At 35.7% G+C, this 17,011-nt stretch overlaps 1 protein-coding gene across 1 annotated transcript; it reads left to right on the top strand.

Moving 5' to 3' along the window:
* The first annotated feature begins 347 nt into the window (after positions 1-347).
* LOC117073347 (olfactory receptor 2F1) lies at positions 348-1,301 on the top strand. The gene has a single exon (XM_033194151.1). It carries the CDS (start codon positions 348-350, stop codon positions 1,299-1,301), a length of 954 nt encoding a protein of 317 aa, XP_033050042.1.
* The last annotated feature ends 15,710 nt before the right edge of the window (positions 1,302-17,011 follow it).

Genomic DNA, 17,011 nt, shown 5'->3' with positions numbered 1-17,011 from the left:
CAGGAACAGAAAACCAAACACCACAAGTTCTCACTCATAAGTGAGAGTTGAACAATGAGAGCACATGGACACAGGGAAGGGAACATCACACACCAGGGCCTGTCGAGGGGTGAGGGGCTAGGAGAGGGATAGCATTAGGAGAAATAGCTAATGTAGACGACGGGTTGATGGGTGCAGCAAATCACCATGGCACGTGTATACCTATGTAACAAACTTGAACATTCTGCACACATATCCCAGAATTTAAAGTATAATAAAAAAAGAAAAAAAGTTATTATTATGGTTACTCAACAGCTTCTGTTTTTTTTCTGACTCTCTCCACAGATTAATAATCCTTGAATATTTTAATGGGAACAGATAACCAGACTTGGGCGAGTGAATTTATTCTCCTCAGCCTGTCCAGTGACTGGGATGCTCACGTCTCCCTCTTTGTCCTATTCTTGGTCATGTACCTGGTGACCATGCTGGGGAACTGTCTCATTGTCCTTCTGATCAGACTGGACAGCCGACTTCACACTCCCATGTATTTCTTTCTCACCAACCTCTCCCTTGTCGATGTCTCCTATGCCACAAGCATAGTCCCTCAGCTGCTGGCACATTTTCTTGCAGAACATAAAGCCATCCCTTTGCAGAGCTGTGCAGCCCAATTATTTTCCTCCCTGGCCTTGGGTGGGATTGAGTTTGTTCTCCTGGCAGTGATGGCCTATGACCGCTATGTGGCTGTGTGTGACCCCCTGCGATACTCGGCCATCATGCATGGAGCGCTGTGTGCTAAGTTGGCTATCACATCCTGGGTCAGTGGATCCATTAACTCTCTCATGCATACCACCATCACCTTTCAGCTGCCCATGTGTACAAACAAGTTTATTGATCACATATCCTGTGAAATTCTAGCTGTGATCAGGCTGGCTTGTGTGGACACCTCCTCCAACGAGGTCACAATCATGGTATCTAGCATTGTTCTTCTGATGACACCCTTGTGTCTGGTTCTTTTGTCCTACATCCGGATCATCTCCACCATCTTAAAGATCCAGTCCAGAGAAGGAAGGAGGAAAGCCTTCCACACGTGTGCCTCTCACCTCACGGTGGTTGCCCTGTGCTATGGCCTGGCCATTTTCACTTACATCAAGCCCCACTCCAGTCTCTCTGTCCTTCAGGAGAAGTTGATCTCTCTCTTTTATGCCATTTTGACACCAATGCTGAACCCTATGATTTACAGTCTAAGAAATAAAGAGGTGAAAGGGGCCTGGAAGAAACTATTATGGAAATTCTCTGGGTTAACATCAAAGCTGGCAACTTGACTCGTCAAGATGACTTAGAGAAAACAGCTTTGCCTCAGTGTTCTCCACCCAACTTAGATCTGACAGGCATAAACTACGTTGCCCTGGCAACTAGGAAGGAGATGACGTAGCATGTACTGTGGATGTTATGTAGGAGGCTGAATTGTTGAGTTGGGGAGTGAGATGTGGGGTATTTTTATGTCATAGCAGCATGATAAGTGGAGTATGGCACTGCCCCCTTAGACCTGCCACACTTATTTAGTCTCCATTTCTTTGTCTTGGTAGTAATTGGAAGAAACTGTACTATATTATTGTACTGTTGGGTTTGTTACATTGTTTGTAATCATGGACCTATTCCTAGATCTTACACTGAATAACTGGTTATTTTTCCATATTTCAGAAAGGTTATATTTTGGTCAAATGCATTTTCACAATTGAAAGTTTGCTCACAATAATACGTGATGTAAGTAGCCACATGCATTATATTTGTGATTCATGGAGAAACATCAATTAAAGATCTTGTTTCACTCTGATCACAATATAACCAAAGGTTGTTTGTACACAATGACAGTACTGACTAAGGAAAAGCTGAGCCTCAGTAGCTGCTAAATAGTGAATGCACAATTTTGCAAGAAAATTATTGCATATGCATGGGATCTCATTTAAAATCCTAAAGCAGTCTAATCTCTGAAAATTCAAGGAACACTTTATCTGAAATTTTGGAAAGAAAATAAATAAATAAACAATGAGATAGATGTATAAAATACCAAAGATATAGTTAATTTCAGAAAAACAGGTTCCTTGGACAAGCCAATGAATAACAATATGGTTTTAATATGAAGTTTTGAAAATCAGGATCAGTCAGTCTGCTGTGTAGAAATCACCCTTATGTCCATTTTAAGAGCCTTCTTCTACCCCACTTCACACACATGCAATAAGACTCTATTCAACCTTTGTAAATCTAGTGATCTGGGATTTCTGAGAGTGTAACTCACCTTTGGTGAAAAACCTAAATATGGTTAAAAAAAAAAATTGGAAAGAAATACTTAGAGGACAGGGAAGAAAAAGAAAGAGAAAAATATATAATGATAATGAGTCTTCTTACTTGCTTAAAGAGTCTCAAAAGGGGGACCCTCCTTGCCTTTGTGTCTTCGTTAGTTCATTTGATTTGCAATTTTTCCATTTATGAACATATTATCACATAGTCTCAGAGTCAAAAGAAAGTTGAAGGCTCATATGTTCCAAAATCCATTTGACATGTCAATTTTAGCATAAGATTGACCTATTTCTAAATTTTGTGAGATAGGCAGACATCCTAAAAGGAGTCAGTGATACCGGACTGAATTTTCATTGGTATTAATTCAACATATATTAATGGAATTTCTTTTAATGTGTGAATATGAATGATTCATGAGACACTACACTCAGTAAGATACAGTTCTTGCAATCAAGGATATGACCACATAGTAGGAAAGACAGGCAATGAAGCCATTATAATGCAGTGAGATAGATGTTACAGTGGGAGTAAGCCCAAGGGCTTGTAGGAGTCAACTGGCATGCTTTCAGAGGACTTGGTATATGACGGAAACCTTGGACTAAGATCTGAAAGCTGAGAATGTGTTATCCACATGACAAACAACCTGACCAAAGAATAACCTGTGCAAAAAGCTAGGAGAAAGCATAGAACTACACGAATGTCGGGTGGGGGAGACGGACAGTCATGAGGTTGACCCAGCAATCCCACTGCTAAGATCTTTCCAAAGGAAAAGAAGTCATTATATGAAAAAGACACTTGCACATGAGTGTTTATAGCAGCACAGTTCACAATTGCAAAGATGTGGAACCAACCTAAGTACCCATTGACTAATGAGTGGATAAAGAAAATGTGGTATTATAAACACCATGGAATACTACTCAGCCATTAAAGGGAATTAGATAATGTCTTTTGCAGCGAATTAGATAGAGTTGGAGGCCATTATTCTAAGTGAAGTAACACAGGAGTGGAAAATAAAAAACCACATGTTCTCACTTATAGGTGGAAGCTAAACTATGAGTACACAAAGGCATATAGAATGACATCATGGACTTTAGAGACTCAGAAAGGGGAGAGTGGAAAGGGGACCAGGAATTTTAAAAATCTGCACATTAGGTACAATGTACATTACTAGGGTGACAGGTGCAATAAAATCCCAGAATTCACTACTATGTAATCATCCATGTAACAACAACAACAACAACAACAACAACAAAACACTTGTACCCCAAAAGCTATTGAAATAAAAAAATTTAAAAAAAGAAGTATAGGCAAGGGTTAAATCATGTAGGGCTTTGAAGGTAAAATGGTGTTTGAACTTTTTCCTGATAGCAAAATGGATATATTAAAGGATTTTAAGCAGGTAAATTGCTTGATATAATATTATTTTTAAAAGATCACTAGCAAATTAATAAGAGGAGAAAAGAGTAGAGGCAGGGAAGTCTGCTAGGGAGTCATTCCAGTAATGCTGATTATATAATAAATGAATCTGAACTAAAGTTGTGGCAGTGGGGAAAGAGAAAAGTAAATGAAGACATGCACAATATGACAACATTACTGGGGATTAAACCCTACCTAGGATGATTGCTTGCTGAGGCTTAGCACCAGTGTCCGGTTCACACTTAGCACTAATTAAATACTTTATTGAATGAATAAAACATCAAACAAAAATGCTTTCTGAAAAATCAGTTTTAAAGGCTTTTCTACTCAGGCTGATGACAAATACAACAAAGACAGATATGCTAGTTTAACATAATTGGCTGATTTTATACAGCACTTATATCTTTTATTCCACAAGTATATTATTAAATGGTAGAGAACATCTAATACAACCATTTCTACAGAACTAGGAGATGAATTTCTAAGAATGAAAGATTTTACAGACTCCATCTTTTATACCCACCCCAACAGTCTAACTCTGAAAAGGAGAAAGCCAATGACTTTCCTCACAAGGATATACTAATATTTTGTTAAACATTTTTCAGTCTATGATTGTAAAGAATATTGATCTTGGGTTTTTTTCTTGTGATGTCTTTGTGTGGTTTTGGTATCAGATCAAGACTAACTTCATACAATAAATTGGATATTGTTCCCTCCTCTTCAATTTTTTGAAAGAGTTTGGAATGATTTGGTGAAAATTCTTCATTAAACGTTTAGTAGAATTTATCTATGAGGGCATCTAATTCTACATTTTTCTTTGTTCAAGGTTAATTGATTATTAATTCAATTTCTTCACTTATAGATCTATTTTCTGTTCTTCACAAGTCAGTTTTAATTGCTCCTAAGAATTTTTCAATTTTATTTAGGTTATTAAGTTTGTAGGATATAATTGTTCACATTATTATCATATAATCCATTTTATTTATTTGAGGTCAGTCATGATACTACTTCATTCCTGCTTTCAGTAATTTGAATTTATTTTTTTCTTGGCTAGTTCAGCTAAAATGTAAAAAAAAATTGCTGTTTTCAAAAAACCAGCTCTTAGTTCTGTTGATTTTTCTAGTTTTTCTTTCCTTAATTTCATTTATTTCTGCTGTAATTTTCATCATTTCCCTTTTTCTGTTTGATTTGTATTTAATTTGCTTTTTTTCCAGTTTCTTAAAATTGAAGGTTAAGTTGTTGAGCTGGATCTTTTGTAGATGGCATTATTTTGATTACATAATAGATGTAACTTACTAAACTTGGGCAGCAGGTATTCTATACTTAGAGTCCAGATTCAGTTCAGCCTGGCTTGTCTATTCTATATATTTTTCTTTGCTTTTCTCTCTCTGTGGGACTTATTCTACTCTATTGTTCATAAATTTCCTCCATGGGGGGGGGAGTAACATTGGAGGTGTTGTCATGATGGGAGATGTATGTCATGATAAAAGACACAAAATCTTGAATTCCCTGCTAGTTCTAACAGAAAAGTGTCAGAATCCAAATTGGCTCCGTCTGGGTCATATGGCCCTCCCTCAACCAAGCCCTCCCTTAGAGGTTTGAGGCACTTTGACTAGACATTAACAATTTTGGTTGACTTGAATAATTTTAAATATATGAAGACTTGTTTTATAGCTCATCATATGCTCTATTTTGGTAAATGTTCCACTCACACATGAAAAAAATGCATTTTATGTTGCTGTTGATTGGAGTACAGCCATTCACTGCATAGCAATGTTTCAGTCAATGACAGACAACGTAAATAACAGAGGTCTCCTAAAATTATAAAATTGCCAAAAAAATCCTATTGCCTGGTGACATCGAACTAGTTGTAACATCCTAGGGCAAAGCATTACTCACAGGTTTGTGGTGATGCTGGTATAAACAAATATATGTGTTGCTTTTTGTATAAAAATATATCATTCACTTACGTACAGTACATGTAAGGATACTGGCTGTGCTTCAGTCAGGAGTAGGCGTACCAATTGTTGAGAGAGGGGTATTGAAATCTCTGACTATAATTGTAAATTTGTCTGTCTTCTTGCATTTTTGTCAGTTTTTGCTTCATATGTTTTGAATGTCTGTTAAGTATGTAAATATTTCATTGTTCTGCATCCTTCATGAATTGAATCATTATGAAATGCTTTTCTTTGTTTTTTGCTCTGAAATCTACATGATTGATACTGATATAGAAACTTCCACTTTCTTTTGATTCATGTTAACATGATATTTCTTTCCCATATCTCAGGGATCACTGTTCATCATCTCATATTCTGTGTCTTAAAGATGTTTTTTCCCGTATATTTTGTCCTGCTCTTTAGTTGTTTCTGGTGGGAGAATAAATTAAATGCCTGTTTCTCCATCTTGCTACAAACAGCAATCTTTTCTTGGGTTTTTAAACCCTACTAAAAATAAGTTTGTGTTTGGATTCTGAAGGTATTTTTCATATTGTGACACGTAAGAGAACATGTCTGAGTACTCAGACTAATTACCAAGGTTCCTTTACTTTTTATTTTACTTAATTTTTTTTAGACAGAGTCTCGCTCTGTCACCCAGGCTGCAGTGCAATGGCGTCATCTCAGCTAACTGCAACCTCCACCTCCCAGGTTCAAGTGATTGACCTGTCTCAGCCTCCCAAGTAGCTGGGATAATAGGCGCATGCCACCACGCCCAGCTAATTTTTTGTATTTTTAGTAGAGATGGGATTTCACCGTGTTAGTCAGGATGGTCTGGATCTCCTGACTTCGTGATCCGCCCACCTTGGCCTCCCAAAGTGCTGGGATTACAGGCGTGAGCCACGGTGCCTGACCACTTTTCTTAGTTGAAACTCAGGCTGTCTGGATCTAGAGTCTACACTCAGAACCATTGTCCCGTGCTGCTTCTAAAAATGTTGTTATTATGAACACTAGGCAAATAGAGATCTTATAGGAGAAACTTTTACTTCCAGGGCTTCCTAAATCACCTACCCTTCAGAGATCTTTTACTTTCTTTGCAAAGTGGAACAGGACAAAGTGAGAAACACCTCCGTGCAGCTATGGTGCTCTACAGTTAGTGACTCTTATTTTCCAAAGAAGACAAATATAGCAGATGAGGTTACTGTAAAGAGTTTACCGTTATTTATTTTTTTGAAAAATACATTCTTTTTATTTTGAGTTCTATTCCTAAAAATAAAAACCTGTAACTGTAAAAAATTAAAAAAAAAAAATTAAGAGCAAAATCAGCACATAGAGACATGGGTATCGACATTATTTTTATTATTGTTAATTTGGACGATATAACTTTACATTTGAATAGCTTTAATTGCTAAAGAGCATTTTTGTCTGTCATCTCATTTCTTCTGTTTTATTAATTTACTGTAAGAAGTGCCATAGCAAAGTACCATAGCGTAAGGTGGCTCAAATAACAGAAAGGTATTTTCTCACTGCTCTAAAGGTTAGAAGGCTGCCATACAGGTGTTGGCAAGGCTGATTTCTTGTGAGGGCTTGCTCCTTGCCTTGTAGGTGTCATCCCTCTGTGTATGTCTGTGTTGTAACCTCCTCCTCTTGTAAAGACATCTCTCGTGCTGGATCAGTGTCTATTCCAATAATCTCATTTTAGCGTAATTACCTGTTTAAAGACCTTATCTGCAAATACAGTCACATTCTGAGGTACTAGGGATTAGGACTTCAACACAAGTATGGGGAGGGGGACACATAATCCAGAATGTATATTTATACTCAATAAACATTATAGCTTTGTTTCTTTATCCTCTATGTAGTAAGATAGGGAGAGCTGGCATTATTATTCCCATTCCAAATATCAGGAAACCATTATCAGAATATAACATGAAAGGCTACAAAACATTTAACCCGCTTGGTATTTTATGTGCTTTAAAATTACTGATGCTTATTATACAAACAGAAATAGTCTTTAAAATACATTTTTATCACACTCCAATTTACAGAGAAACAATTTACTAAGGGCCATCACAAATACTATATGTCAACTATTATTTAAGTACTATGTAAGTGCATAACTCTCTATGCCCATTCACTAAGTGCTAAGGGCTATCCAAGTACTCTTGCTAGAGAGTAAGTGAAAGTCAAATCTGTGATAAATTTAAGAGCCATAAGCAGACACACAAGGGGAAGGAGACAGTGTGGCTTTCAACAATCTCTTACACTTTTTTGACGTTTCTTAATTTTTAAATGAGTGGACATGATCCTATAGTTCACGCATATGGAAATCAAAAAAGGAGGCAGTTACACTTCTTAATTTTTTAAATGAGTGGACATGATCCTATAGTTCATGCATATGGAAATCAAAAAAAGGAGGCAGTCTGTGCAGTGATGACAATTTTGCTTTAAGATAAATTGTCATAAACTTATATAATGTAGATATGAAATAAGTGTAGACATCATCTGGCCTAACTTTCCATTGTCAGTAGAAGACTGAAAACGGGGCTCATATGATATCACAGGCTTCATTCCAACTAGAAAGAGACATCCCTTCCTTTAGAATAAAAGTTCCATGTCAGGGCATGTCTATTGCCAAGTAAAACATAGGCTTACCTATATTGCCTGACTTACTACCTCAGAACACCACATTTTGTAACACACAATCACATACTTCCACTCCAAAGAATGTAAGACAGAAACAACTCCTTGTAAAAATTCAATAGAACTTACCCATGTAACTAACTAGCTTTGTGGGAATACTTCTAGTAAGTATTTCATTCCTCTAATGTTTCTGAGAATTTTTCAGGCTATTTTATATTCCATCAGCTTTTAATGAATTACATTTTACTAGGAATTTGTCTATTTTTAAGTTTTTAAATTTACTGACATAAATCTCTTCGTAACTTTGGTGATTATCTTTTGAATGTCTACTGAATTAGTACTTATATCCTTTTTATAACATTATTTGTTCTTTTTCTCTTTCCTTTCTTAAATCAAGTTTAATGGTGCATATTGTACACACAGTGAGATTAACCATTTTAAGTGTATGGTTCTACGAGTTTTTGATGAAGGTTTATGACAACCCCAAACAAAATATGTAATATTCCAAAAGTCATTTTGTGACCCTTTGTGGTAATACCATCCTTATTTATTTCCAAGTTACTTTTGTCACAGGAATACAAAGTACTCTTCAAAAGTGTTAAGGTGTGAAAGTCCAGGAAAGACTAGAATTGCTACAGAAGGAAGGAGACTGAAGAGAAATAACATGTAAGTACAATGTGGGATCCTGGATAGCATCTTAAATTTTAAGAAAAGACAAAGACCAAAGAAATGAATGGGAAACTGATGAAATTAGATTAAGCGCTGTAATTTAGCTAATAACAAAATAATATCAGTTGCAACAATGTTAGTTTCCTGTTCTTTTATTTGTATTATAGTTATATAAGATGAGAATATTAATGGGAATTTTCTGTGCTATTTTTGAAAATTTTCTGTAGTGCTAAACTTACTTCAAAATAAAATCTTTTAAAAAATAAGCCAATGTAATTCACTATGTTAAGAGCATACAGTTTTTTTAAATGCTCATCTCAATAGGTGATAAAAACATTTGACAAAATTCAATGTCTATTAATGATAAAAATTAAATAATCTAGAAATAGAAGGGAATTTCCTAAATACAAAAAAGACATCAACAAAATTCTATTAATTAACATCATTCTTAATGGTGCAAGATTAGATGATTCTCTCCTAGATTGGGAACAATCAAAGATGCTCACTCTCAGCACACCATTTCAATATTCTAGGTTCTAGTCACTGAAAAAAGGAAAGCAAAAGAAATGAAAGAATAAAGATCAGAAAACAAAAAAAATCAACCTATCTTTACTCACAGATGACATAATCATCTCCACAGAAAATCTCAAAGAAGCCACAAAAAAGCCCTATCAAAACTAGTAAGGAGCTGGGCGCGGTGGCTCACGCCTGTAATCCCAGCATTTTGGGAGGCTGAAGCAAGCAGATCACCTGAGGTCAGGAGTTCGAGACCAGCCTGGTTAACATGACAAAACCTTGTCTCTACTAAAAAAAATACAAAAAATTAGCTGGGTGTGGTGGTGGGTGCCTGTAATCCCAGATACTTGGGAGGCTGAGGCAGGAGAATCACTTGAACCCAACAGGCACTCCAGCCTGGGCAACAAGAGCAAAACTCCATTTCAAAAAAATAAAAAAAAAATTTAAAAAAACCTAATAAGGGAGTTTAACGATGGCAAAGGATACATGTCAGTAATAAATAATATATTTTATTTTTAGCAATGAACAAGTAGAAAATAAAATTAGATCAAAGTGTCATGTAAAAGAGCATAAAATCATGAAATAATACTTAAGGGAAAGCTAAATACGTGCAAGATTATACAGTGGAAACCATTTTTAAAATAAGGGACATTAACGAAGAACTAAACAGATATGTATGTCATGTTCAAGGATTGGGAGATTCAATATTTTATTAAGATGGTAATCTCTCCAATTTGATCTGTAAATTCGTTGCAATCCTGGTCAAAATCTTATCAGGAGTTTTTCAAAAATTTGACAACGTGATCTTAACATTTATATGAAAAACAAAAAACTGAGGATGGACAAAATAGTTTTGAAATGTAGAACAAACTTGACACACTCACTGATTTTAAAACTTAGTCAATACAGTCAATATACTGCAGTAGTAAATACAGTGAAATATTTCTTCAAAGGTAAACATATGGATTAATGGAATAGACAAGAGTCCAAAACTAGACGAAATTCACCAATTCAGTCCATTGATTTTTGATAAAGATGCCAAGGTAATTCAAAGGAGAAAAGATAATCGTTTCTACCGTTGTGCTTGAAAAATTAGACACCCATATAAAGAAAGAAAAAGGGAAGGAAGGAAGGAAGGAAGGAAGGAAGGAAGGAAGGAAGGAAGGAAGGAAGGAAGGAAGGAAGGATGTGTTCCATTTTCCCCATTCAGACTGAATTTTTCTTCCTTTCATATTCCCTATCTAGTTTTGGGATCATAGTTATGATAATCTTACACAATTAGGTATGCCATAATTCCTCATTTTTTCTTTTGAAAATCTTGTGCAAATTTGAAAGTATGTGTTCTTTTAATATTTGATAGAACTCCAAAATAGAACTGTGAAATACATTGCTACATTGTTGCAATCAAATCCTAGCACATGTATTTTTTTTTTTGAAGTGGTTCTGATATAATAGCCATGGATTTTTCAAGGTCCTAGCTATTTATCAACTTGTCCCACACTGGACTAGAGAAGCTCAGAAGAGCTACGTATTTTAAAAGTTATCTCCATATATATTTGAGGATAATTTTTAAATGATGTTTGCTTTCTTTTATAGTATTAAGAATTTTCTTCTTAAAGGAGGAAATAATTGTCTTCTTTCTGTTACTTGCTAAATTAAATGGTGTTTTCCAAGGATGAGACTACCTCTTATTTGTATTTTTTTCCCATATTTAATTGATAAATAAAAATTGTATATATTCAAGAAGTATGACATGATTTGGTATATTTATACATTACATAATGATTACCACATCAAATTAATTAACACACCCATCACCACCATGCTGTACCTTAGATACCCAGAACTTGTTCATCTGATAACGGAAAGTTTTACCAGCATCTCCCTATTTCCCCATATCCCATCCCCTAGAAACTATGGTTCTATTCTCTACTTCTATGAGTTTAACTTTTTAAGATTCCACATGTAAGTGAGATCTTACATTTTGCCTAGATTTTTGCACTTAGCATAATGTCCTCCAGGTTTATCTACATTGTAACAAACGACAGGATTTCCTTTTTTATGGCTGAATAATATTCCTATATATAATATATATTCCAATATATAATATCATCATCCAATATATACTATAATGATATAACCATTTCACATTCACACAAATATACAAAGATTTCCTTTTCTCCACACCTTCACCAACACTTATTATCTGTTATCTTTTTAATAATAGTCATCCAAACAGGTATAAGGTAATATCTTATTGTGTTTTTTGATTTGCATTTCTCTGATGATTGGTGTCACTGAACACCTTTTCATATATTTGTTTGTCATTTTTATGTCTTCTCTGGAAAAACAACTATTCAAGTCATTTGCCAGTTTTTGAATTGGGTTATTTGTGGTTTTTTTTTTTTTTTTTTTGCTATTAAGTTGTCTATGGTTTTTATATGTTTTGGATACAAACTTCTTATCAGATATTTGGTTTGCAACTATTTTCTCCCATTCTATAGGTGGCTTTTTCATCCTGTTGATTGTTCCATCTGCTGTGTGAAAACATTTTAGTTTGAAGAAATCCCACTTCCGTATGTTTCCTTTTGTTGCCTGTGTTTTGGTGTCATAATCTATTTGGATTATTTGTTGTCCTCCTTGCATCAAATGATTTTAAAATATTTTCTAGTGAAACTTATAATCTATTGCCCAGACTGATCAAAATAGAGGGCATGGAGAGAACTGGAAGAAAAAAAAATCTCAGCAAAAGAAAAAGACCCATTATCACAGTTTCTATATAAATTAGAAAATATAAGAAAATATTAACAAATTTAGGCCCATAAAGTTGAATGTTTGATGGGACAGAGAAATTCCCCCCCAAAAGAAACCTTACCAAACTGGACACATGAAGAAATCGTGTGTCTTATATTTAAGAAATTTGAATCTGTGTTTAAGAATTTTCCTTCAAAGAATTATTTTAAATCAAGTGTTTCTTCAAGGAATTCTACCAAATATATGAGATAGAAATGACACTAGTCATCCACAAAAGCCATTTTATGTATTCAATATAGAAAGGCTAATTATATTTTCACGTAATTTAAAAAACACTGTTTAAAACAACATTTCAAAACTTCAAATCTGGAAACAAATCTAATGAGAGATCTACAACACGTATATATAGATTAAAAATACAGATACAAAATACATGGAAGAATATGACTTTTACATGGATTGGAAGACACAATACCATAAAAATGTCACTTCCCCCCAAATGGATTTTCAGATTCAATGAAAATCAAATTAAAATCTTGGCAAGTTATTTTCCTGGAAATTTTTGAGAACATTTTAGAATCATATTAAAAATGTATATGGCCTGAATAGTCAAGATGATTTAAAAATGTAGAATCTAGTTGGAGGATTTACACTATGATAAAACAAGATTTATTATAAAACTATGGTAATGAAGAAAATGTAGTGTTGGTATAGTGATAAATAAACAGACCAATGGGACGGAAAAAAAGAGCCTAGAGCCTAGAAATAAAAACCTACACAATAAATTGAAATTTGGTTTATGGCCATACAAGGGAGCAGCGAAGAAGCAACGCTCCCTCAACACGCTCAGTCAATTTGATATCCACATAGAAAAAAGTGAATCCGAGCTGTTATCTCACATCATACACACAAATAAGTTCCAGATACATTGTTGGTCTAACTGTGAAAAGCAAAACATTAAAACTCCCAGAAGATAAAAATAAAGAATAATTTCATGAATTAGACATGAAATTTCTAATCTACTAGATTAGAAAAATCTAGTAGACAAAGATTTCTCATTCAGGACACAGAACGTTAGAACTATATGAAAAACAATTGATATATAAAACTACATTAAAATTAAGATAATCAATTCATCAGAAGCACAATGAAGAGAGTAAAAAGGCGAGCCACACCGTGGAAGAAAATGTTTTATGACAGATGACTTACATTCAAAATATATAAAGAGCCAAAATCAATAAGAAAAAGAGAGATAACCCAGTAGAAAACTGGGCAAAACATTACATATACATTTCACAAAATGGAATATCCAAATGGCCAATAAATATTTGAAAATACGTACAATGCTGTTAGTCATTAGAAATGTAAAATATAATCACAGTGAGATACTACTATGTACCTATGAGAATGGTTAAGCCGGGCACGGTGGCTCAAGCCTGTAATCCCAGCACTTTGGGAGGCCGAGACGGGCGGATCACGAGGTCAGGAGTTCGAGACCATCCTGGCTAACACGGTGAAACCCCATCTCTACTAAAAAATACAAAAAAAGCTAGCCGGGCGAGGTGGCTGGCGCCTGTAGTCCCAGCTACTCGGGAGGCTGAGGCAGGAGAATGGCGTAAACCCGGGAGGCGGAGCTTGCTGTGAGCTGAGATCCGGCCACTGCACTCCAGCCTGGGCGACAGAGCGAGACTCCGTCTCAAAAAAAAAAAAAAAAAAAAGAGAATGGTTAAAAATGAAAAAAACTGACAATGACAAGGGTAGATAAATTCCCTTTGAAAACTGGCACAAGACAGGGATGCCCTCTCTCACCACTCCTATTCAACATAGTGTTGGAAGTTCTGGCTAGGGCAATCAGGCAAGAGAAAGAAATCAAGGGTATCCAGTTAGGAAAAGAAGAAGTCAAATTGTCCCTGTTTGCAGATGACATGATTGTATATTTAGAAAACCCCATTGTCTCAGCCCAAAATCTCCTTAAGCTGATAAGCAACTTCAGCAAAGTCTCAGGATACAAAATTAATGTGCAAAAATCACAAGCATTCTTATACACCAGTAACAGACAAGCAGAGAGCCAAATCAGGAATGAACTTCCATTCACAATTGCTTCAAAGAGAATAAAATACCTAGGAATCCAGCTTACAAGGGATGTAAAGGACCTCTTCAAGGAGAACTACAAACCACTGCTCAGTGAAATCAAAGAGGACACAAACAAATGGAAGAACATACCATGCTCATGGATAGGAAGAATCAATATCGTGAAAATGGCCATACTGCCCAAGGTGATTTATAGATTCAATGCCATCCCCATCAAGCTACCAATGAGTTTCTTCACAGAATTGGAAAAAACGGCTTTAAAGTTCATATGGAACCAAAAAAGAGCCCGCATTGCCAAGACAATCCTAAGTCAAAAGGACAAAGCTGGAGGCGTCATGCTACCTGACTTCAAACTATACTACAAGGCTACAGTAACCAAAACAGCATGGTACTGGTACCACAACAGAGATATAGACCAATGGAACAGAACAGAGTCCTCAGAAATAATACCACACATCTACAGCCATCTGATCTTTGACAAACCTGAGAGAAACAAGAAATGGGGAAAGGATTCCCTATTTAATAAATGGTGCTGGGAAAATTGGCTAGCCATAAGTAGAAAGCTGAAACTGGATCCTTTCCTTACCCCTTATATGAAAATTAATTCAAGATGGATTAGAGACTTAAATGTTAGACCTAATACCATAAAAACCCTAGAAGAAAATCTAGGTAGTACCATTCAGGACATAGGCATGGGCAAGGACTTCATGTCTAAAACACCAAAAGCAACGGCAGCAAAAGCAAAAATTGACACATGGGATCTAATTAAACTAAAGAGCTTTTGCACAGCAAAAGAAACTACCATCAGAGTGAACAGGCAACCTACAGAATGGGAAAAAATTTTTGCAACCTACTCATCTGACAAAGGGCTAATATCCAGAATCTACAAAGAACTCAAACAAATATACAAGAAAAAAACAAACAACCCCATCAAAAAGTGGGCAAAGGATATGAACAGACATTTCTCAAAAGAAGACATCCATACAGCCAACAGACACATGAAAAAATGCTCATCATCACTCGCCATCAGAGAAATGCAAATCAAAACCACAGTGAGATACCATCTCACACCAGTTAGAATGGCAATCATTAAGAAGTCAGGAAACAACAGGTGTTGGAGAGGATGTGGAGAAATAGGAACACTTTTACACTGTTGGTGGGATTGTAAACTAGTTCAACCATTATGGAAAACAGTATGGCGATTCCTCAAGGATCTAGAACTAGATGTACCATATGACCCAGCCATCCCACTACTGGGTATATACCCAAAGGATTATAAATTACTCTACTACAAAGACACATGCACACGTATGTTTATTGCGGCACTATTCACAATAGCAAAGACTTGGAATCAACCTAAATGTCCATCTGTGACAGACTGGATTAAGAAAATGTGGCACATATACACCATGGAATACTATGCAGCCATAAAAAAGGATGAGTTTGCGTCCTTTGTAGGGACATGGATGCAGCTGGAAACCATCATTCTTAGCAAACTATCACAAGAAGAGAAAACCAAACACCGCATGTTCTCACTCATAGGTGGGAACTGAACAATGAGATCACTTGGACTCGGGAAGGGGAACATCACACACTGGGGCCTATCATGGGGAGGGGGGAGGAGGGAGGGATTGCATTGGGGAGTTATACATGATATAAACGTCATGCACATGTACCCTAGAACTTAAAGTATAATAATAAAAAAAAAAAAAGATGGAGCAAAAAAAAATCCTAGTATATAGTTGATGGAAATTTAATTTATACAACTGTTTTGGCAAACTTACAATGTTAGCTAATGTTGGGCGTGCATTTAACTTGTGATGTAGCAATTACACTACCAGGCAACTGAAATGGGTACATATGTGGGATGAAAGATGAGTGTGTTATATGTGTCTATGAATGTTCATAGAAGTATTGTTTTTAATAGCTACAAACTAGAAACAACCCACATATCTAACACAATGGATATATAATTTGAGATGCTTAAAGTATGTAGTAAATTTCTGTGGTATTTGCAGAATATAAGGGTTAAGCACTAGATACATAGTTAAATAATTTGACAGATTGAAGTACTCTTTCAGTAGTCAGACAGAATGAGAAAGGTTTCACAAAACAGTTGCATCAGTTGTGAAAAGATATTTGATCACAAATAATGCACAACTTGAGTGTCATGTTAAAGAAGATAATGTTCAAAGGTCGTATAGATGATCCATGAATAACTAGACACTTGGGTCAAATATTCCAAATCATGAGTGCGTGGACAGAACATCATGGGCAAGTTACAGCTTCCTCAAAGTGAAACTTCAACAAAGGCTTAGAAAAATGTCCCCTGGGGAACTGGGACTTTGAATTCTCTTCTCATGTTTTGGGCTCAGGAAACACTGAATTCTTATTTGTAAATTCTCTTAAATGTATATGTAAGAGTTTAAGGTGAGGGAGTCACCATATTGAAATTCCTGAATGAAAGAAAAAGAAATGAAGGGGAAAAATGAAAGAAAAAAAGAAGAAAAAGTAAGAGAAGCCTAATAAACACAGCATAATTGGCCTGCAGAGATTTTCTCTCCAAGGGGAAAGAAAATAACTTCTAAATCCTGCCTCTTGCCCAGCCCTCTCTTCCTGGGGTAGTGCTGACCTCTTGTCATCTTCAGTGCTGTATTAGAACCTTGAGCCATGAACCCAGGGTTTCCTCCTTAACACACACAGCTGCTTCC

This window comes from Trachypithecus francoisi, unplaced genomic scaffold (genome assembly GCF_009764315.1).
Source record: "Trachypithecus francoisi isolate TF-2019V2 unplaced genomic scaffold, Tfra_2.0 Lachesis_group4, whole genome shotgun sequence".
Classification (NCBI taxonomy): Eukaryota; Metazoa; Chordata; class Mammalia; order Primates; family Cercopithecidae; genus Trachypithecus; species Trachypithecus francoisi.
Note: the sequence above shows the minus strand (reverse complement) of the source record. Positions and strands in the feature narration are given on the sequence as shown.